The following is a 24,068-nucleotide window of genomic DNA, read 5'->3' as shown; positions in this document are numbered from 1 at the left end:
ATGAACCTCAGTCTGCCCCGGCGACAGACAAATCAATCCATTTCCGGTTCTCTCAATTTCCCATTTCTTCGGTATTAAGTTCAGTTCTCGCACATCTGTGTGAAAATTCATCAGTGTTTCAATGCAAAATTATCCCAATACCAACAAATTCCATTGGCTTCCATTTAGACCTCGTATACCCCCTGTTTTTAGATAGCTGCACAGGCTGCTAGTTCCTTCCCAGGCCCAATTCGAGATGTTCACATTAGGGTTTAAATCCATAAATGACTTATGCTGTGAATATTTGAACGACCGCTTCCTTCCTCCCACCAATCTTTTCTTGGAGACAGGAGCCTGAGGAAACAGTGGCAGAAATAGGAGGCTGAACGTAGACCAGAGTTGGGGAGTCTTTGGTCCCCTGGATGTTGTTGAATTCCAGCTCCCAACATCATTGGCCATGCTGACTGAAGCATGATGGGAATTGGAGTCCAACCACATCTGGAGGTTCAGAGGTTTCCCCTTCCCTGATATGTTGTTGTAGTTTAGTCGTTTAGTCATGTCCAACTCTTTGTGACCCCATGGACCAGAGCATGCCAGGCACTTCTGTCTTCCACTGCCTCCCGCAGTTTGGTCAAACTCATGCTGGTAGCTTCGAGAACACTATCCAACCATCTCGTCCTCTGTCGTCCCCTTCTCCTTGTGCCCTCCATCTTTCCCAACATCAGGGGCTGATTTCCTTCAGAATGGATAGGTTTGATCTTCTTGCAGTCCATGGGACTCTCAAGAGTCTCCTCCAGCACCATAATCCAAAAGCATCAATTTTTTGGCGATCAGCTTTCTTTATGGTCCAGCTTTCACTTCCATACATCACTACTGGGAAAACCATAGCTTTTACTATGCGGACCTTTGTTGGCAAGGTGATGTCTCTACTTTTTACTTCCCTGATATAGGCCCGTTCTTTAGGCCCAGGGAACCCACAAGCTTCTTCTTTGCTGGCCACAGAAGGCAGAAAACAAGGGATGTAATCCTCCACAGCTGCCAGCATTTGAACCAGGAATCCTGGGAGCTCAGCTGTGACCATAACAACACCGTCCCTGTCTCAGGCTACTTCTGAAGCTATCCATCTTTGGTCTTGAAAGGCCAGCAAGAAGGTGCTCAGTGACGACCGTGTAGAATTTAAAGCATACTGCTCCGGTTAAGGCCTTTTCACTTAGATCCTTCAGCTCACAGAAGCACCGGGGAGAAGGTTGCATGCGCCTGACCTTTGGGTACGGCTGTGGTGATGTCATTAGTGTTACCATTTTACACAAGATTAGGCATGTAATTGCGTGTTAAATGGCGGAGGTGGCCGCGGCTCACCCTTGCTAATGAAGCAGGCAGCATTAATGATGTCGCAGATGGACAGCTTGAAGGCACTGGGTGGGGGGGTGAGACATAATGAAGCCCTTCTCCTTCATAAGGGACTCTCCCCGAGCATGTGCTGTCATTGTCCCTTACTTGGTCACCTTGCTGCAACATTGCTTTGCTCTAAGTAGAAGGCAATGTCTCATAGATACTGAACAGCATTCCAGAGAAACAATTTGGAATGGGGATCCAAGAGTCATGGGAACCGCTTTTCCTCTGGAAACTCTATGCATATCAAACCAAGGCTAGTACTCCATCATCTTCAGGGCCTATACAGTTTAGGTCCAAGCTATCCGAAAGACCGGTTTCCCTTATACAAAGCTGCCTGGGTTTTGAGATCTTCAGGTGAGGCCCTTCTCTCAATCCTGCCACCCTCGAAGGCATGCTAGGTGGGGGTGCAGAACAGGGCCTTCTTGGTAGCTGCTCCCAGACTTTGGAACTCCCTAGAGAAGTTAGATTGGCTTCCTCCTTGTTGTGCTTCCGCTGGCAGGTGAAGGCATTCTTATTCCAACGGGCTTTCGGGAACTGACTGCTTTCAATGAAAGGGTGCTTTTATTGTAATTATCTGTATGTTTTTAAATAGATTTTAGATAGAGATGGATAGATGATAGAAGGAAGGGAGGGAGGGAGGGAGGGAGGGAGGGAGGGAGGAAGGGAGGAAGGAAGGGAAGGAAGGAAGATGGTAGATGATAGATAGATGATAGATAGATAGATGATAGATAGATAGATGATAGATAGATAGATAGATGATAGATAGATAGATAGATAGATAGATAGATAGATAGATAGATAGATAGATGATAGATAGATAGATAGATGATAGATATAGATAGATGATAGATAGATAGATAGATAGATAGATAGATAGATGATAGATAGATGGATAGATAGATAGATGAAATAGATGATATAGATAGATGATAGATAGATAGAGATAGATAGAGATATAGATATAGATAGATGATAGATAGATAGATAGATAGATAGATAGATGATAGATAGATGATAGATAGATATAGATGATACATAGATAGATGATAGATGTAGGTAGGTAGGTAGTTTTAATGTTTAATTGTTTAAAATTATTGTTTCTTCTATATTTTTAGCTGTTCTTCCTATTTTATTGAGCCTGTCAGGGGAAAAGGTGGTGAATAAACAAAAAAAATATAATAATACTAATAATCAGGCATGGCCTGATTTTCCCATCCTCTGGAAAATCCAAAGAACCTTACAGTGCAGCACTTTGGATCTCAGCATGACCTGACATTTTAAATTCATCTGAAGCACAGCTTTCTCTAATACTGTAGCGTGGAGCCACCTCTCTCATCACAGACATGTGTCCTGGAATTATTCTGGGAACTCTTGGAGCCTTTGTTGTGAGGCCAGAGCTCTTTGCGATCATGCGCACAGCCTGTGTGTGAACCTGTGAACAAGCCTAGACGGCGTGAAAGGAAACAGATCAGCTTTGGGAGACGGGGGTTGTTCGTGGAAATTGCTGGTTTGGCGGTGGAAGGACTCACAGGAGCCTCAGCTTCCAGAGGGGGTGGATTTGCGCTTGGCAGACACCAAGTGGGAGGTTGTACAAGGTGCTGGGAGGGGAGGAGACATGAAAGGAAGCACAAAGCAGAGAGTGGGGGAGAGAGGGAGAGACTATTATGGGAAAAGAGGGGAGTGAGAGCAGAATGGGGATGGGGATTAATTGAAGCCAAGCCCAGGCAGAGGGGAAACAGTCCTTCTGTTGCTAAGATGGTGGTGATAAAGGTAAAGATAAAGGTACCCCTGCCTGTACGGGCCAGTCTTGACAGACTCTAGGGTTGTGCGCTCATCTCACTCTAGAGGCCGGGAGCCAGCGCTGTCCGGAGACACCTCCGGGTCACGTGGCCAGCATGACAAGCTGCATCTGGCGAGCCAGCGCAGTACACGGAACGCCGTTTACCTTCCCGCTGGTAAGCGGTCCCTATTTATCTACTTGCACCCGGAGGTGCTTTCGAACTGCTAGGTTGGCAGGCGCTGGGACCGAGCAACGGGAGTGCACCCCGCCGCGGGGATTCGAACCGCCAACCATGCGATCGGCAAGTCCTAGGCGCTGAGGTTTTACCCAGCGCCACCCGCATCCCTAAGATGGTGGTGATACTGCATACCAAACATAAGAAAGGTGTAACTGAACCAGACAACAGTGCATCCAGTCCAGCAAGACATTATCAATGGCAGCCAGCCTGATGCTTGTGAGTTGCTTACAAGCAGGGCATCATGAACAACACAATAGCCTGGTTGGCTTTACAGAGGACAGCCCTGTGTTTGAAGGGCTCTCAGGATGACAGCCCTCTGTTTGAGGGACCTCTCTGTTTATAGTCGGGGTGGCCACATCTCAGCCCCCCCTGGATCCAGGCCCCATGGGGAAGGGAGATGAGGGCATAAGAGAGAAGGATATTCCTCTCTTCTACCCTCCTTTCCCCATTTGACGTACTCAAATAAGAGATTAATTATTTGCCAGTCTGCCAGACCCTCCAAGTGTTCCCTGTTTTCCAGGAACAGACCCAGTTTCTGATTTTATCCCAGAATGCCCCACTTTTCCTTAGGACGTTCCTCTTTTCATCAGAAAAATGTGGAAGGGTATGGGGTTATCCACCATCACCACCCCCCAGTCATCTGAAGGCAGCCCTGTATAGGGAAGGTTTTTTAAAAAAAAAAATGTTTTATTATGTTTTCATATATGTTGGAAGCTGCCCAAAGCGGCTCAGACAACCCAGTCAGATGGTCGGGGTATAAATAATAAAATTATTGTTATGGAAAAGGACATCCCTATTTTCATTGCAGAAATGTTGGAGGGCATGGAGATGTGGCTAGGGAATAGCAAAGAACTTGAAAGGAAACAGTGTTGTTGTTGTTGTTGTTACTATTATTATTACTATTATTACTATTATTACTATTATTACTATTATTACTATTATTATTACTATTATTACTATTATTACTATTATTACTATTAATACCCCGCCCATCTGGCTGGGCTTCCCCAGCCACTCTGGGTGGCTTCCAACAAAATATTAAAATACAGTAATGCATCAAACATTAAAAGCTTCCCTAAGCAGGGCTGCCTTCAGATGTCTTCTAAAAGTCTGGTAATTGTTGTTCTCTTTGACATCTGGTGGGAGGGCGTTCCACAGGGAGGGTGCCACCACCAAGAAGGCCCTCTGCCTGGTTCCCTGTAACTTGGCTTCTCGCAGTGAGGGAACCGCCAGAAGGCCCTCAGAGCTGGACCTCAGTGTCCGGGTAGAGCGATGGGGGTGGAGACGCTCCTTTATATATACTGGACCAAGGCCGTTTAGGGCTTTAAAGGTCAGCACCCACACTTTGAATTGTGCTTGGAAACATTCACCTTGCAGGCTTCTAAGAAAATAGATTCCCCTTTTGGTAGTCATGGAGGACTTGTCAAAATTGCTGTGACCTCCCTCCTCCACCAAACTACTGCCAATCAGAGGATCGCCATCCAGGAGATGGACTTTAACCACAACTTAAGCAACACCGCAGCTTTGGCAGCAGATCAGTGCATTCAGAATACACAGCAGATCCAGCATAATTGTTGTAACTCTTACGGTTGCTTAGAGCGAATGTAGAAACAGAGGCTCCCATCAGGAAGCAACAGGGAGCACGCAAGGCTTGCAGAGGCAGCCAGGAGAAGTGAAACATTCAGGGGCCGTATTTAACCATGACAGGGTTTACTATACAAGTTATTTCTCTTTTTTAAGCACACTTGAGAAGGCGTCAGAATGAGGTGGTGTTAAGTCTGATAGAAGTTGGAGGGGAAAGAATGGTCCAGGAGAAGATGGAGAAGATACCGTATTTTTCGCCCTATAGGACGCACTTTTTCCCCTCCAAAAATGAAGGGGAAATCTGTGTGTGTCCTATGGAGCGAATGCAGGCTTTCGCTGAAGCTTGGAGAGCGAGAGGGGTCGGTGTGCACCGACCCCTCTCGCTCTCCAGGCTTCAAGAAGCTATCAGCAAGCCTGGGGAGCCCTGCGGGAGTTCCCGCAGGGCTTCCCATGCTGCGGATAGCAGCCTGCCACCTGGCGCGCGGGGCGCCCTGAAGCAGAGCTTCCCTCGCGCCGGGCAGACATCGGCCAGCCCCACAAGCTCGGGGGACAGCGGGGAGGCGCAGCGCCGCCATCCCGTTGTTCCTCGACCTAGTTTTGGGGGGGAAATAAAGGGGAAAATTTTTTTTCTTTATTTCCCCCCCAAAAAACTAGGTGCGTCCTATGGAACGGAGCGTCCTATGGGACGAAAAATACAGTAATACTTTAATGTCACTTGAACCTGCTGGATGGAAGGGGAAATAGGAAGTTCATCCCTGTTGTTTCGCACATTACCTGGAATCACCTAAAAGCCATTCGGCACGGAGCAGGGCCTGCAAACATTGGACGATCCAACCAGGATTTGCCACTTGGGTTTGATGGATGCGATGGGGCCTATCGGGGTCTCAGCACGTGGTGATGGTGGCTGTCTGTTGCTTCCTAGGTCCTACCACCATCCCTCCAGGACCTCCACAGTAAGGAGAGGCAGCGGAGACCAATCCTCTAAGATGTTCATTTGGACCAGTGGGAGGAGCTCCACGTCGTACAGACATGACGAAAGAAGGTACGTGGCGTCTGTAGGCTGCTTTGAAACGTAGGATTGCCTTCCTTTAGGCCCACTTGCAGCCCGAAAGGTGGATGGGAGGAGAATGAAGCTGTGAACACATCGTACATTTAAGCATACACACACATCCCAAAAAGAATCCCGGGAACTAGTTTGCTTGGGGTACTGGAAATTCTTTGGGGTGCTTTTGAGTAGGTCAGTTTATATATATGCGTCAAAATGTGCTTTAAATGAATGGTGCCCACGCAGCCTTCTGCTGGTTTTTTCCTCCTTACCTAGTGCAAGTGTCAGTCTAAAGCACCTATTGGCTAGTGCTGGTGACATCACCAGCCAACAAGATATTCCTTCCCTTCCTCTGTTCCACACTCTTTTAAAAAGGTTTTTTTTAAAAAAAAAAGTTTTAAATTTCTGCTGCCTTTTTAAAAAAGAGACAGAACATTCCTGCCATATCACTACTTTTAAAAAAGTTTAACAGATCTGCTTCTCCACTGCCATTCAGAACTGCCCCATCCGTTCAGAGACGTTTTGCCCCTGTCGTATCTACTTTTGTGGGGTTTTGGTAGAAGGAGGTTGTTCTGTGAAATGCTCTCCCCTCCCCTAACACATCTCTGCCACCGTCCGCCAGTGCACAATTCAGATGGTACCAGTACGGTAATTTATCAGAGAACTAACTCAAAGCGGGCCTTGCTCTCACTGTATGTTAGGGATGGGGAACCTCAGGCTCAGGGGGGAAATTTAAAACAAACACACACACACATCTAGGCCACATTCCCTCCCAAGCCATGTTCCTGGCCAGCCTGGTTTTGTAGCCTCCAAGAGTGTTTCTACCTGGCTGGAATGCAGCCTTGAAGTCCGATAATGCTGCTTCCTTGCACTGGCGGAGCAAGAGGAGTACGGGGGGAGTGCACCGCCCCCAGCGGCATGATCCCGGTTGGGTGCCATCGTGGCTGTCCCCCCGTCCCCCCGCCACCTGCACTGGGTGCCATGCCCCCACAGGCGGTGTGCCTGTTGAAAAAACGCCCCCAGGAAGGGTGCCACCTTCCCCAGACACCGGGGCCTCTCTCCAGTGGTCACTCTCTGGCTGGAATCCTCAGTCCAGAGAGGGGGTGATAACAGATTACAGAGACCGGTAATAAGCGACCCCTCCCTCCTGAGAGGAGCACACTAATCTTCTGGCATTCCATGAGAGAAGAAACAGTCCGTAGGCTAACACACTACTTTATTAAGACTGTACAACACGGAGCTACTACAAGCATGTCTGCTCCCCTGAGCAGCTACGGCTGGACTCTCAAGCTTCTACCTCAGAAGTGAAAGTACGTTCTCAAGTTACATGCTGAGAACTGAGCACTGAGAACCAGCTGAGACTTCCAGTCTCACGCTCAGACAGTGGCGTAGCGTGGGTTGTCAGCACCCGGGGCAAGGCAAGTAATTTGCGCCCCCTAACCCGTGGATTTGCGCCCCCTAACCCTAACCCCCAGATGTTGCGCCCGGTGCGGCCGGCCCCCCCTGCACCCCCCATGCTACGCCACTGCGCTCAGACACATCACATGATGTAAACAATGTGCTGCCACCTCGCAGCTGGTGGGAACACAATTCCCAACATCGCCATGCCCCTGCGGGCAGCACCCCATGCCCCAAGGACACATGCCCCGCCCCTGGGGGCAGCGCCCCACGCCCCCGGGATGCACACCAACCCCACCCCTGCCTGCTCTCCGCCCCGCTCCCCCCGGTGCCAGAGCATGAAGCTCCACCACTGCTTCCTTGCCCAAATGAAGGATAGAGAAGGGTGCATGAGTGTTTGTAGAAATTAGCCCTAACGGTCAAAGGTAAAATTTGCATTAATAGCTCCACCAACTTTTGCCTGTGGCCCCTCCTACCACTGGCATGTGGCCCCCAGAAAGGAAATGTCCCTTGAATTCCCTTTCCCTGCTTTATGCAGACACCACCCCTCTCTCCTCTATCCTCTGGCACACCAGGAGGGCTAGGTGGGCAAGGGACGTGAATCTTTCACTGCTTCTCAGGTTTTGGAGACACTCTGAAGCAGCGAGAATCTTGCTGCATGAAATAAGGGGCTGCTTCCTTCTATCTCCTGTGTCAGAGGGCAGGCGCGCTAGCTTTGGGGTGCCCGGTTGCACATGCATGATGTCACAAGCGTGACACACACACCCCAGTCCAGCCAGGCCTGCCAGGACACACGGACGTCCCTTTGAGAATCTCCAGAGCACCTTCCTGGAAGGCGCTCTGGTGATTGCGACGGGGAGGGTTAAAGTCACCCTCCATGTCTCCTGCCACCACCTGACATGCTGGGGCTCACCCAGGGGTGACGGTAGTGCCAGAGGTGGCAGGGGGTGGCGGCCCCGTCAATATTGGAGGGGCTCAGCCCCCTGCATAGAAATCCTTCTGCCCCCTATAGCTGGTGCACCTGTCAGAAAGTTTGGTCATGGCCAGTAATAGATGGCTATCAGCAAATAACTGCTGGCTACCAAGGCTAAGTGTGTGGGCCCCTGTTTCCTAACTAATAACCTATCAGCTATGGTGAGTGGCAGAAGAGTGGAGCTCCACTTCTTGCCAATAAACTCCTTAGCTTTTCTCCCACCACTCATCTATCAATGGAGCCATCCAGAGGCAGGAGTAAGAATTGCTTTCTTCTTCACCCAACCACATGCTGCATTTAGGGTAGTGAAATATACTCAGAGTCGCAAAGTGATTTCATGCTTTTTATTCAGCTCATAGTGGTGAGGAGGAATGAATGAAAGTCCCCTCAAAGTATCTGCTTTATATACATTACTTACACAATGGGCTGCACATGATTGGCTAATTCTGGAATTCTACTGTAAGCCAATCAGGTTGTGGATTCACTTATATCTGGAGCATGATTGGGTGGTTCCTGCCAACCAATCATACTGCTGCATTATTCTAGGACCAATCAGACTGCTGCATTCTGAATCCTATTGTTCTAGGACCAATCAGACTGCTGCAATTCGGATCCTATTGTTCTGGGGCCAATCAGACTGCTGCAGTTTGGATCCTATTCAACTCAGTACATAACAGGTAGTGAGGACACCTGAGCGGGGGGAGATCAAGGGCAAGACCTGCTCCATGTTCCTGGTGTCTTTCAGCTTTGAAAAATGAGTTTGTTCCTTCCTGACTGCCTTCGTCCACATAGCCTCAGGTTAGGTTTCCTTGTTGGTCATACAAGAGCACAACACAGAGCTACAGTGGAACCTCGGGTTGTGAACGTGATCCATGCGGGAGGCATGTTCAAAACCCACAGTGTTCGCAACCAGCAGCGCCACGTCTGTGCACGCGCGTGATGCAATTCAGTGCTTCTGCGCATGTGCGAGCACTGAAACCCAGAAGTAACCCGTTCCAGTACTTCCGGGTTTTGGCGCGTCCGTAACCTGAAAACGCGTAACCCGAAGCGTCTGTAACCCAAGGTACCACTGCATATTGAATCCTATCTGATGGCCCAGCAGTGTCCTCAAGGGCGTTTGCCAACTAAACTACATATAAAAACGGATTTAATCGCACAGCAATAAAGTCAAACAGCTACATCCAGTAAAAGGCAGCTTGCAAACAGTAGACACACACAGTAACTATCACCGCCCGCTTTGGGATGTAACCAGGTCATAGAACCAACCTTCTAGATGTCAAAAGGTAACAAGCCAGGCAAGCTCCCTAAGGAACAAAACTGGCAAGCAGGGAGCCAGCGCTGAAAAGGTCCTGCTCCTTCTAACTATTGCCCTATCTTCATATGGCTGTTACCCTCAGAACAAGGGCTCATCAAGTGACTTAATTATACAGGGATATTACTACTCTGATGAGGAGGTAGAGGATGGTAGGCCTCAAATCTCATAGTCAAGAACCACTGCTCCCGTTATGCATGCTCTTCATCTGCCTGGCTGGCCAAATTTTATGTTTCAGTCAAGGGGCCAGGTTTGGGTGAAGGGCTGCCAGTTGCTGACCCTCAGGCTTTGCCTTTAAGGTGTTTTGCAACCAATGAATAGGTTTCAGGTTGAGAGTGCTTGGTTTTCCGGGGCCAAGCAAGCCACCACAACTCTTTACACACTAGCTGGGCTTTCCATCACCTTATTGATGGATGCTTTCTTCTACTTACCTGCCAGTTATTCTCTCTCTCTCTCTCTCTCTCTCTCTCTCTCTCTCTTACTTTTTCCTCTGTGCATTTCATGGCTCATAGCCCCCTCGTAGAAAGACGCTTGCGGCCCTTTTCAATTAGCAGTCTTGTTTCTCAGCCGTCCCTTCGAATCCCGTTTACATTCCGGTGACGTTGTTGACTGACTGCACTGTGCCTGTTTTATGTCTACAAAGTGACACAAGTTATGTCGCGTGATGGGCTTAATGTTCCAGAACGGCATGACAATTGTTGCCTTTTCTGCCTGCTCTCATTTGGTAACGACGCAAATTCTCGATAGCAAGCTATCACAGTTAAATACATTTTGATAAATAGCCATAGCCGGGCAACGCTTGCTTACATCACTTCTCCATAGGAAATGAAGCTCACCTTACACAGCCTAGCATACATTGCACTAAATCATATTCTTAGCTTGGTAGCCAGATAAAGGTGCAGTCCTAAGGCTATATCCAACAGGATGAGTGGGAGGGTTAGGATCCAGTGGATCTCTGGCTATGCCCACATCAATATCCAGCTAACGCCTCCTATCAGTGCAAGGATTCCCACTTGTACAACAGGGGTTTCCCCAGTGGTGTAGCATGGGTTGTCAGCACCCGGGGCAAGGCAAGTAATTTGCGCCCCCTAACCCATGGATTTGCGCACCCTAACCCTAACCCCCAGATGTTGCGCCCGGTGTGGCCGGCCCCCCCTGCACCCCCCACGCTATGCCACTGGGTTTCCCCTGTCAAGACTCAAGGTGAGCTGAACTACATATTATGGAGAGGAAGCTAAAATGGAGCCGACATTTCTGGCAGTATCCCTGTGTTTCTGATCAGGCTCAGAGCCACCTGATTCTTGCAAAAAGTGGTGTCTCCACGGCCCCAGGTTCAATCCCTGGAATCTCCAACTTTAAAAGGATCCTCCTGTCATAAGTGTCAAGGGACACCCTCTGCCTGCAAGCCTGGAGAAAATGGACCATATGGGGTTCAATGGGTTAAGGCCACTTCCTGCGTCCCTCTTCTGTTGGTTTCTTTTACATTTGAAGCACTTTATTTTATTCTTATCATTTTATTCCTATAATTTATGTATCCTGTCCTTCTAGTTCACAATCTACTCAAGGCAGCTCGGAAGGATTTAACATATCATAAAATGAAATAATCAAGCAGTAAAACAGGGATGAGTAAAAAGTAGCAGTCAATTTCAAAAAGCATTAAGAGCCAGGACTTTTAAAAAAAAATCCCACTAAAATAGAACAGTTTTCAAAGCTCACTTGCAAGTGGGCAACCATGCAGTCTGGCAGCCATTCTCTCCTGAGAGGCTGTTTCACAATCCGGGAGCCACCACCGAAAAGGCTTTGTCCCTTTTTGGTGGAGGATACACAGAGAGGTGCTTCAGTAAGACACTTAGAATTCCAACCACTGAGAGCTCAAAACCAGCACTGTGAATTGAGCAACTGGTCAAGTTGATGAAGGACCAGTGAAATATGAGCCAATCTGTTGGCACCAGCCAACCACATTCAGCATCGACATTCTGGACAATTTGGATTTTTCAGACTATTGTTAAGGGAAGTCCCACATAAAGCACATTTCAGTAACGCAGCCAGGAAATTTGTGCAACACAAAAAGCAGGGTCCAGCTCTGAGAACTGCCATTCAGTCGCAGAGCACATTTTGCAAGATACTCCCATGAGATTGCTCTAGTGTGAGTGATTCAGGCCTTTGCAACCAATCTGCAAATCATCCCTCTCTACAGCTGAAAACATTTCATCGGCAGATGTCTGTGGCACATTTCGGGTGCCAGTGATTTCTTTCCCCCCCCCCCCCCACGACCAGGTCTGAGCAAACTGTTTAGGAAACATCAGCTGTGGAAACCTTACAAGCCTGCTCTCCCGTGAGACGGGCCCTGGCAGCGGAACTGTCAGTCCTTTTAGAGGGTTTATTGATTAAGTGTGAACTCCACATAAGAATGTATTGTTTTCAACCTCAGAAATATTTACCAAAAAATCAGGGATCATGATCTGCTGGACAAAAGGAAAACAGTCACCGCTCTCAAAGCAGGGGAGGACCGGGCCATACTGCTGGGACTGACAATGATGGTGTGTTCGATTATGATGTACTTCCTCCTGGGAATCACGCTGCTGAGGTCATACATGCAAAGGTAAATGCTTTTCCCCTCTCACACACACAGTAAAATTGTTTTGAGGGGCAGGAGCAAGGCTGAGGGGTGAACAATTGGATAAGGAGCTAGTAGAACTACCTGGGTTTGTTACTAAGGGGTAATATGGGTTTGAGATGCTGTGGGGCGGACCCTCCAACATTTATCCGATGAAAACAGGGACGTCCCATTCCATAATGATAATTTTACTATTTATACCCTACAAACCTTACTGGGTTGCCGCAGCCACTCTGGGCAGCTTTCAACATATATAAAAATACAGTGGTGCCCCGCAAGACGAATGCCTCGTAAGACGGAAAACCCGCTAGACAAAAGGGTTTTCCATTTTGGAGGTGCTTCGCAAAACGAATTTCCTATGGGCTTGCTTCGCAAGATGAAAATGTCTTGCGAGTTCCTGCAATTTTTTTCTGCTCCCCACCCCCTTTTTCTAAGGCACTAAGCTGCTAATAGCCTTTTAGCAGCTAATCCGCTAATCCCTTAAGCCTTTAATAGCTGCTAATAGCCGCTAAACCGCTAATAGCGCTAATCCGCTAATAGGGTTGCTTCGCAAGACGAAAAAACCGCTAGACGAAGAGACTCGCGGAACGGATTCTTTTCATCTTGCGAGGCACCACTGTATGATAAAACATTAAACATTTTAAAAAAACTTCCCTATACAGTCAAACCTCAGTTGCCGAACGCCTCCATTTTGGAACGTTTTGGCTCCCAAACGCTGAAAACCCAGAAGTAACTGCTCCAGTTTTTGAATGATTTTCGGAAGCCGAACTGTTTTTAATTTTTTCTCCATTGACTTTGCAGCCAGCCCATTGATCCTCCATTTTTGAACTTTTGGGAAGCCTCATGGTCTTCCGGAACAGATTAAGTTCAAAAACCAAGGTTCCACTGTACAGGATTGCCTTCAGATGGCTCAGGGGTTGGATAACTCCATGCCCTACCCAACATTTCCCTAATGAAAATAGGGATATCCTACCATACCCTCCAACATTTCTCCAATTAAAACAGGGACGTCCAAAGGAAAAGCGGGACCTTCCAGCATCAAATCAGAAATCAGGACAGCTTCTCTAAATCAGGGACGTCCCTGGAAAATAGGGACACTTGGACAGTGAAATTGGCATGTTGTGAATTTCGGGCAAATGACCATGTGAAGGACACTTGTAGAAGGGTGAGCTTTGTGGGTGCTGAAGGAGTCACACCATTCCTTCAACACTGTATGAATCATTATTTATTATTATTATTATTATTATTATTATTATTATTATTATTTATTAATTATACCCCGTCCATCTGGCTGGGCTTCCCTAGCCACTCTGGGCAGCTTCCAACAAAATATTAAAATGCAGTGATCCATCAAACATTAAAACCTTCCCTAAACAGGGCTGCCTTCAGATGTCTTCTAAAAGTCTGGTAGTTGTTGTTCTCTTTGACATCTGGTGGGAGGGTGTTCCACAGGGCGGGTGCCACTACCGAGAAGGCCCTCTGCCTGGTTCCCTGTAACTTGGCTTCTCGCAGTGAGGGAACCGCCAGAAGGCCCTCGGCGCTGGACCTCAGGTAGAATGATGGGGATGGAGACGCTCCTTCAGGTATACTGGGCCGCGGCCGTTTAGGGCTTTAAAGGTCAGCACCAACACTTTGAATTGTGCTCGGAAACGTACTGGGACTATTTCCACAATAATCCTTCATTCAAACATTCTATGATTGGTTGCATTGCATTGCATTGCATTGCATTGATATATGCTTTTTCTGCCAAGGCACCCAAGGTGGTTTACATTTTTAAAACATTAAAATAAATAAATGTTATAAAATGTTAAGTTGACACGAAGAGGGATGAGTCCAACTGGAGAAGGCCTCTCTCACTTTCTTCTTCCTTCCCATGGGGCAGATGGTGTCAGGTCAGCGCCTATGAGCTTGAAGCATTTGCTGTGATACAGAGTTGGGAAGGTTGCCACCAAATACTTAAACCACTAAACAAGCAGCACACTTTATTTATTGATAGTGTACAACTAAACCTAGAAGAAAAATGGCTGCCATTCTGGGGTGCACTTTTTGTATCCGGTAATACTGTGTTCCCCCTATGCAAAACGAAGCATCACTTCAGTTCCTACTCTACTCTAGAGGAGGCCTGGATCTCTTAGGACCCATCTATTCATTTACAATATAGGGTTGTGTTTTCATTTAAAAAGTGGCACAGGACACCCCTCACAGCAATGGAGACATGGACAGAGCTTGCTACCAGAACAGTACTCAGTTCCTAGAGGGGAGATTTAGCCTCATATATTTTATCTCCTTCCTTTGTCATTGTTTAGCCTTGGATTAAGCAGCACAGCAGAGAAATGAAAAGATTTGGCAGCCTTTCCTCACAGTATGAGGTTTCGACTCTTATCCTTATCGGCTAATCTATGTCCCACTGAAGTCCATAAAACGTCGAGCGTATATCACCGCAAAACACAGCCCTGGCCTAATTCAGCAGGGAGCGGCAGTAATAATCAGCAGTCTAGAGAAAACTATAAGCTTTCAAATGGAAGGAAAATGGAAGTTTAATTTGTAAAAAGGATCAAGCTATTTTGCAGCACTTTGAGGGGTTATTTCTTCCTTCTGGTGTAAGACTAATGCCTTCCTCCTCACAAGTGGAAATCCTGCTGATCTATGTAATAATTTTACTCAAAGCGAGACACTCGCCACAAAGCCTAGCAATAATTTTGCTAGGGATGAGATCACTTGTGGGGGTTTTTCTGCTTCATCTTTCCTGCAGCCCTTCTGCTTGCATGCTCCCCATAGGAGTACCCATGGGGGTACTGGACATGATGGGTCAGTGACCTGACCCAGAAAGGCTTTTCTTTGGTTCTTAAATTATTGGGGTTCTTTACCTTCAAAACAGACTTGGACCAGATAGGCCTTCAAACAGAGGCTGGCTACAGTTGGAAGACTGTCCCAGCCCTTCAGATGGAGGCGTGTCCTAGGACATGTTGCCATCTTGTTGAATTTATTTGACTCCTTTTTAAAGCCAAAAACAACCCACAGACACAGACACAAAACATTCTACCTCACTGGGATCTTGTCAAACTCAACTACTTTCCAGACCGTATGATGCTTTGATATTCATGGAAGAAGTCTGGAGTGTCATGTGGGTTAACAACATCACCCGTGATTGCAGAGGAGTAATTTGACCTTAGCTGTAATTGGCAGGGATGTCTAATTAAGGATCCCTGAAAAGAGGGTGGTTTTGGAATTTAAATACCACTGGCTTCCTAGCCAGGTTTCTCTCTAAAGGTTTCTGAGGCACAACATTGCTGAGATGATTTAAGAAACGGTACTCAAATTATGGGGAGAAGGAGCAGGAAGCTGCCATTTGTAACATGGCCTGCAGTTTTGGGCTACGTAAACCTGAGCAAAGGGAGACTTGCATCAGCATTAGCAGGGCTGTCTTCAGCATATGCAGTGCAGGGGTGCAAAGACCCCCACCCAGGTTGCCCAGTCCCAAGCGCGCAGGAGGGCAGAGCCAGCTGGCCACCTCAGCATCTCACTGGCTCGGTTGCCCCCGAACTCGCGGCGCAGAACACTTTATGAATTGAATCTGTTTGCATTGACCGTGGAAGCAAGGAAGCAAGTGATCAACTGGTGTGGACCAGGGACCTAATTTCTAGGCCATGGGTTGGCAAACTAAGGGCCACAGGCCGGATCAGGCCCAATTGCCTTCTGGAGCCTTCTGGGGCCCACTATGGCTCTCCAAGCGACAAGCGGGCTCTTTGCCAGACTCAACTCTCGGGCTCTGGACTCTCGGCCTGGCACTCCTGAGATCTTGGTGCCCAGGTGCGCTGCACCCCTAGCACCTATGGGTAATACGGCCCTAAGCATTAGGAGGAATAGTTCATACCTTCCAACCAGGGTTTTTTTCCAGCCGGAACTAATCAGAACTCAGTTCCAGCACCTCTCAGGTGGGCGCCATTACCATTATAACAGAACAAGGGAGGCGGTTATGGTGAGTTCCAGCAACTCTTTTTCTAGAAAAATAGCACTGCCTCCGACATTTCTCTGATTAAATAGGGATGTCCTGCCATACCCTCCAACATTTCTTGCATGAAAATAGAGAGGTCCTAAAGAAAAGTGGGATGTTCTGGGATCAAATCAGAAACCGGGACGGCTTCTGTAAATCTGGGACTGTCCCTGGAAAATAGGGACACTTGGAGGGTTTGATAGTTTTTAAAAGCCAAACCAGTTGAAGAGATAGATGATAGATAGATAGATAGATAGATAGATGATAGATAGATAGATAGATAGATAGATAGATAGATGATAGATAGATAGATAGATGATAGATAGATGATAGATAGATGATAGATAGATAGATAGATAGATAGATATAGATGATAGATGATAGATAGATAGATAGATTAGATAGATGATAGATAGATAGATGATAGATAGATAGATAGATAGATAGATGATAGATAGATAGATAGATAGATGATAGATAGATGATAGATATAGATAGATAGATAGATAGATAGATAGATAGATAGATAGATAGATATAGATAGATAGATAGATGATAGATAGATAGATAGATGAGATAGATAAATAGATAGATAAATAGATGATAGATAGATGATAGATAGATAGATGATAGATAGATAGATAGATGAGATAGATAAATAGATGATAGATAGATGATAGATAGATAGATGATAGATAGATAGATAGATAGATAGATAGATAGATAGATAGATATAGACAGACAGATATACCAAACACCTGTGAATGTTTAGCAGAAACCTGTCATAAGCAGACACAGTTGAATGAAGCAGACAAAACCCAGAGAGAAAATTCTGGTAAAATGGTATTAAATAACGTAAGAAGTGCCCACTGGATTAAGCCCATAATGGCTCATCTAGTCTAGCATCCTGTTCTCACAGTGGTCAACGAGATCCCTGTGGCAAACCTGCCATCAGGATTAGAGCACAAGAGCCCTTTCCCTCTGTCGTTTCCAGCAACTGGCATTCAAAAGCATTGCTGCCTCCAGCTGGAAGCCATTGGTAGCCTCATTCTCCCCCAACAATTTTTCCAATCCTCTTTTCAAGCCATCTAGGGAGGGAGAAAAACTTCATTTTGGTGGCTCTTTTCTCAGCCTTATTTACTTATCTAATTGCCATTTTGTGGTTCGCCTCAGGTTTTCCCAGACCACGTCCGGGAATCAGGCAGCAAAATGTCATCAACAACTTTGGACACCCGCCCCCTAAAAAAAAAAACAACTCAACAATTTTGTCCTGATATTCACTTTGGGGAATATGGCAACCCTACTAAATGTCCTGGGCTGGTCCTGAACGGATTACATTCGAAAACCGAGGTACCACTGTAATAGTTGCAATAGTAATAGACAGCATAAAAATAAAAATAATCATAATAAGAGTCCCCACCCCGCCCCTTTAGCAGGCCATAGATTATTTAATGGTTGAAGTCAGCATGTACAGTGGTACCTCGGGTTAAGTACTTAATTTGTTCCGGAGGTCCGTTCTTAACCTGAAACTGTTCTTAACCTGAAGCACCATTTTAGCTAATGGGGCCTCCTGCTGCCGCCGCGCTGCCGAAGCCCAACTTCTGTTCTTATCCTGAAGCAAAGTTCTTAACCTGAAGCACTATTTCTTGGTTAGCAGTGTGTGTAACCTTAAGCGTATGTAACCTGAAGTGTATGAAACCCAAGGTACCACTGTATAGCCATATATAATAGGTCAACACCAGTACTTTGAATTCAGCCCAGAAACTAATTGGCTGCCCATGGTGTTACAGGCTCAAACCATCTTGTTCTGGTGAGCAATCTGGCCACGGAATTTTGCGGTATTCCAACCTTTTAAGCCTTTTCTCTGTCCAAATTCTCTTTCCCTCTTTCCTGGCCAGTGTTTGGACGGCAGAGACGCAGTGCACGCTCCTCAACATCTCCATCACAGAAACCTTCAACTGCTCGTTCAGCTGCGGTCCAGACTGCTTGAAAACCTCTCAGTACCCGTGCTTGCAAGTGTACGTCAACGTATCGTCTTCGGGGCAGAAGTGCTTGCTTTACCACACAGAAGAGACAATGAAAATTAATTCTGAGGTAAGAACAAATCCAATTGCTCATCCATTTTCAGTGCAAATGGACTCGATATTTGCTAAGCAGGGGAGCTGGAGAAACTGTGGTCTTCCAAAGGTTGCTGGACTGCAAGGCCCATTAATCCCGACCATTGAACATGCTGGCTTGAGGTAGAATCATAGAATCATAGAGTTGGAAGAGACCACAAGGGCCATCGAGTCCAACCCCCTGCCAAGCAGGAAACACCATCAGAGCACTCCTGACATATGGTTGTCAAGCCTCTGCTTAAAGACCTCCAAAGAAGGAGACTCCACCACACTCCTTGGCAGCAAATTCCACTGTTGAACAGCTCTTACTGTCAGGAAGTTCTTCCTAATGTTTAGGTGGAATCTTCTTTCTTGTAGTTTGGATCCATTGCTCCGTGTCCGCTTCTCTGGAGCAGCAGAAAACAACCTTTCTCCCTCCTCTATATGACATCCTTTTATATATTTGAACATGGCTATCATATCACCCCTTAACCTCCTCTTCTCCAGGCTAAACATGCCCAGCTCCCTTAGCCGTTCCTCATAAGGCATCGTTTCCAGGCCATTTTGGTTGCCCTCCTCTGGACACGTTTCAGTTTGTCAGTGTCCTTCTTGAACTGTGGTGCCCAGAACTGGACACAGTACTCCAGGTGAGGTCTGACCAGAGCAGAATACAGTGGCACTATTACTTCCCTTGATCTAGATGCTATACTCCTATTGATGCAGCCCAGAATTCTATTGGCTTTTTTAGCTGCCGCGTCACACTGTTGGCTCATGCCAAGACTCCTAGATCCTTTTCACATGTACTGCTCTCAAGCCAGGTGTCACCCATCTTGTATTTGTGCCTCTCATTTTTTTTGCCCAAGTGGTGATAGGAACTGGAGCCCTTCGACATCTGGAGGGCCACAGGACCCCCATCCCTGGTTTATACTGACTGACAACAGCTCTCCAGGTTCCAGGCTGCAGTTTTTCCCAGCACTGCCAAGGGATTCCCGGATAGAGCCTGGGACCTCTGGCATACAGAACATGTGCTCTGACGCCAAGCTACAGCCCTATTTCCTTCCATGCTGAAAAGAGAACAAGCTTTACAATGCAGAGAGTATATATTTGTGTGTAGAACGCTGCCTGCCGGATGGCAAGTACATCTATACCAATCCCACATTACCTGCACATCACAGCGCCGTTCTGTAATGTGCATCTCTCTCTCTCCAGATGGCTGTTTGTCTGTCTTTGTGTAAAGGGGCACAGTAGGTCCCTCGACTCTGCATGGATGATGTTCAGGCAAATGTATCTATTCATTATCTATACCCAGGCACTCAGAGATGCAGCGGTCCTTGTTACATAGAGATTTAATTGCCCGAGATAGGGTGAAATCAGATACTAGAGCCCAGATCCCAGTAATTGCTGGCAGATGTATAATTGCAAACGCCAGCATAACAAACGTTGGGTTAACAGCCTGTTTTGTGATGTTCCAGTGGCACAGCAGGAGGTCCGCCCCACAGCAAGCACACACGGAGGCGCTGCGATGCTTCAGGCCTTTCTAGGCAATTGTTTCGACCCGTTTTGCAATGAGAGCACAGCTGCTCTTCAGTCATTGCAGCAGCTTCAGCATCTACAGCCAGTGCGTGAAGCTCGCCGAGTGCATGGGGCCAGTCACTGCCACTCCGCCTGCCTTACAGGATTGTTGTGAGAATAAAACGAGGCAGGAGGAAGAACCAGTGCTTTCCTTCAGCCAGAACGCACCAGAGTGCAGTTCTGGCACCTCTCAAGTGGGCGCCATTGAGGGCTGGTGCCCCCCCCCCGGCCGTTTCTTTCCTTTACATTCTTCTGAAAACCCCAAAACGAACGTTTCAAGTCAAAATGGAAGTCAGCCAGCGTGTGCAAGTCTACACTATTGTTTAGATCTATGACTCCACCAGATCCTAGCTGCGATTGGTCAAGCTACAGGCTATATATATATAGTGATGGGATATATAGATATATACCGTATTTTTCGATCTATAAGGTGCACCAGACCATAAGACACACCTAGTTTTTGGAGGAGGAAAACAAGAAAAAAAATATTCTGAATCCCAGAAGCCAGAACAGCAAGAGGGATCGCTGTGCAGCGATCCCTCTTGCTGTTCTGGCTTCAGTGAAAGCAATGCAAAGCATCTTCAGGGCAGGGGGAGCGTTCCTCCCACTGCCCTGAAGAGGCATCGCCTGGCTATCCCAAAAGCCAGAACAGCAAGAGGGATCGCTGCACGATCGCTGTTCTAGCTTCTGGGATAGCTGCGCGGCCTGCATTTGCTCCATAAGGCGTAAACACATTTCCCCTTACTTTTTAGGAGGGAAAAAGTGCGTCTTATAGAGCAAAAAATACGGTAGATATTATTAAATTTTCTAATTTACATTTCAAAATATTCGTTTAAACTACCTTAAAATATCAATGACTTCCCTTCTTCTCTTTCCATGGTTCATTTTGCATACCATACATCCCTGCATATTTTACATGAACTAAAACACTCAGGAATCCATTGTTACATCCATCAAAACTTATTTACACTGTTGAATTTACCTTCATGCTACCAGCGTTTTTAAATGAACACAATTTTCACTCATATATTCAGCAAACATTTTCCAGTCTTCTTTAAATGTACGTTCTTCTTGTTCTCTTATTCTACATGTTAAATCTGTAAGCTGCACATATTATTGTCATTCTTCTTCAGTTGGGACCTCACTCATTTTCCATTTTTGGGCTAACAAAACACAGGTTGCCGTAGTAGCATACATAAATAGTCTTTTTTGACACCTGGGAATTTCCCTCTGAATTATCCCCAACAAAAAGGACTCTGGTTTTATTTTGTTTTTTGAAAGGTACTTTTAAACATTTTTTTCAATTCATTGTATATCATTTCCTAATACCCTTTTACAAGTCCACCACATATGATAAAACGTACCAACCTCATTACATCTCCAGCACTTATCTGATTCAGACTTATACATTTTAGCCAGTCTGTTCGGAATTAAATACCATCTACAAATCATTTTCAGGTAGTTCTCCTTCAAAGAATAACATGCTGTGAATTTTAGGTCGCTGTTCCAAAGTTTTTCCCAGAGAAGCAGCGATGGGCTTTTGGCTTTCCAACCAGGCCTCTACCATTGCACTTGTGCAAATTTGCACGAGGGCCTTTCCAAGCTGCCCTAGCTACCTGCCTGAATCTAACAGAACGAGGGAGGGGGGTGCATTTATTTGACCTGCACCAGAACCAGGGGCAGCCCCCAAACCAGCCAGGGAGGCAGCTTGCCATAGTTTTTAGCCCCTCTGCGGGCCGTGAATGCAGCTGTTGTCAAACCAGCATCTTTTCAGAGCTGCCTCAAGTCGCCTGGCGACTTACTGTAAGAGCTTCATGGTAAGTTCCGGCACCTATTTTTCGGGGGGGGGGGGAGCACTGAAAAGAACGAAGTATGCTTGGATATCCTAGGTGGAGGGTGGGATAAAAATGTAATAATTTTCCATTTTTGGCTCAAACAGCAGTTCTTTCTCTAGTGCTCAATACAGCGGTATTTTAGCACTGGATAAAATGTGATTGTTCCTTGTGTAGGGAATTGAAAGGAGTAAACCCACCTTGGGGCCTGTGTGCTGTCAGGGGGAGCATGCAGAACAATGCCTGTCTACCAGCCATTCCCACCCACCCGCTGCTGAAGCAGCAGTGGCATTTTCTGGGACTTTGCACGCTGCACCGAGGGAGGCAGAGAAAACGCTTGCCGTTTTTCATTCTTCAAAATGCCCATCGTTATTCCATTGTAGAGACAGGACGTAGATCTTGGCCTGCAAAAAAAAAGAAGAAGAAAGGTGGTTCATAGAGGGGACCTTTTTTTTTTTTCAAGCCTCTGCTTGCCTGGCACTCTTTCTAGCTCTCCATCCCACGCTGGATGCAACCAAATCAGAGGTCTCAGTATAGCCAATATTAATCCACAGCATTGCTCCAATGGCGGGTGGCAGAATCCAAAATAAGACCTTTCTTTTTGTACCAACTAAAACGGCACAAAATAGTGAGCAAGCTTTTGCATTGTGCTTCAAGCCCCAAAACCCATCCCCCATGGAAATAAAGACACAGTGGAGACAGAATTTAGTTTAAATGTTAATGGGCAATTTTTGGCCACAACTTTATTAAAATGCACAAATGTCACTGCTATTGGCTTAGACATTGGTATCAAACTATACCTGGCTCCTGCCCCACCCGGCAGGAAGCCTGGAAGGGTAAACAACCAGCAGGGGGAGCTCCGTCAATGTATATTGACTGGTGCTCACCCCTGGGGTTCCCAGGGGTCCTGGCATGGCCCTAGCCCCTCTCCGGGATTCGGACAAGATCCAGACCCACGGATTCTTTTAATGGAATACCCTATTCATTGGAGGGGCAGCTGATGGCCGCACCGCGCCTCCCCACATTCCCCTAAACCAATGCCTAACCGCCAAACCTTACAAAGTTGTGACGATTGCTAAGCGGTAGGCAAAAATCAAGTGGCCACAGCCAATCTGCCACATTGGGAAAAATTCCTACCCGGGCCCCATTCCAAAACAGGTGACCAACCGAAGTCCAAAGCAAGGCCAAACACGACCTAATTAACAGGCGGGCGAGCGGGTGTTCGGCAGTGCGAAGCAAAAGGAGGTCCCTACGTTGCGCTGCCAAATAGATACCCCCAACCTTGCCACGCTGCTGATTGGCTAAAGGCCATTGGCATAACTGTGGCACCATCAGCTTGGAGCAGGGCAAGCCCCACCCACAAAGAAGAAGAAGAAGAGTTTGGATTTGATATCCCGCCTTTCACTCCCTTTAAGGAGTCTCAAAGCGGCTAACATTCTCCTTTCCCTTCCTCCCCCACAACAAACACTCTGTGAGGTGAGTGAGGCTGAGAGACTTCAGAGAAGTGTGACTGGCCCAAGGTCACCCAGCAGCTGCATATGGAGGAGCGGGGAATCGAACCTGGTTCACCAGATTACGACTCCACCGCTCTTAACCACTACACCACACTGGCTCACAAGCCGGTTAGGGAAGAGTTTCAGAGCCAAGCACAACATGGACCTTCTGTTAGGAGGATCCAACTTACCCTTCTCTGGGCTAGATGTTAAGAAAAACAGCTAAAGAGGCAGCCAGGGAGTGCAGAGGGCGAGGTTGGGCATGATGTAAAAACCCCAAACTCTGGAGTTTGCAACTATTTAAAGACAAGAGTGCAAAAGGATGTTATGGCAGTTTAATTAGCTGCGGTGGTGCTTGATGCAGAATAAGATGTTCAGTTATGCAAGGATTACAGGGCTAGATAAACAACAATGGTCGTTCTTGTGTTTAGTTGTTGTTGTTGTTGCTGCTGCTGTTTTAAAAACATCTGTATTTCACACTCACACAAACACCACGGGAGCAATTGTTAGCAGAAAAACAGCTAGATGGGAAATGGTTAAACAGCAATTATGCCATTCCTTCTGCCAAGCTTATCACCTCCCAGTACCAGGCTCCTTTAAGGGCTTTTTAATGTGTCAGATAAAAGTTACCCATGGCTGCCTGCAATGTCTGGTTTGGCCCTTAGCTGCTATGCTACATTAGCTCTTGAAATCTCAAAGAGTTTCTGCCTGTTTTTATTCACACTTAAATCCCCCCAGCTGCTGCTTCCTCTTAATCTAA

The 24,068-nt window shown here is 46.8% G+C and overlaps 1 protein-coding gene and 1 long non-coding RNA gene across 8 annotated transcripts in view; one reads left to right on the top strand and one right to left on the bottom strand.

Annotated features, from left to right (window-relative positions):
• Window positions 1-24,068, top strand: part of KCNMB2 (potassium calcium-activated channel subfamily M regulatory beta subunit 2) — a 322,930-nt gene that overhangs the window by 288,080 nt on the left and 10,782 nt on the right. For 6 of the 7 annotated variants that reach the window (XM_083442414.1, XM_083442412.1, XM_083442417.1 and 3 more), the window contains 3 exons: window positions 5,899-6,018; window positions 12,136-12,306; window positions 18,214-18,409. In XM_083442414.1, the coding sequence (XP_083298540.1) occupies window positions 5,899-6,018; window positions 12,136-12,306; window positions 18,214-18,409 (487 nt within the window). The remainder of the gene's footprint in view (window positions 1-5,898; window positions 6,019-12,135; window positions 12,307-18,213; window positions 18,410-24,068) is intronic. The other variant, XM_083442415.1, reaches the window with a different exon arrangement.
• On the bottom strand, window positions 6,022-12,217 carry LOC310678546. The gene is made up of 3 exons (XR_014511836.1): window positions 12,146-12,217; window positions 10,136-10,339; window positions 6,022-6,109 (listed from the first exon to the last, which is right to left on the bottom strand). It is a non-coding gene; the product is annotated as an uncharacterized lncRNA (long non-coding RNA).

This window comes from Podarcis tiliguerta, assembly GCF_965153285.1.
Source record: "Podarcis tiliguerta genome assembly, chromosome: 5".
Classification (NCBI taxonomy): domain Eukaryota; kingdom Metazoa; phylum Chordata; class Lepidosauria; order Squamata; family Lacertidae; genus Podarcis; species Podarcis tiliguerta.
Note: the sequence above shows the minus strand (reverse complement) of the source record. Positions and strands in the feature narration are given on the sequence as shown.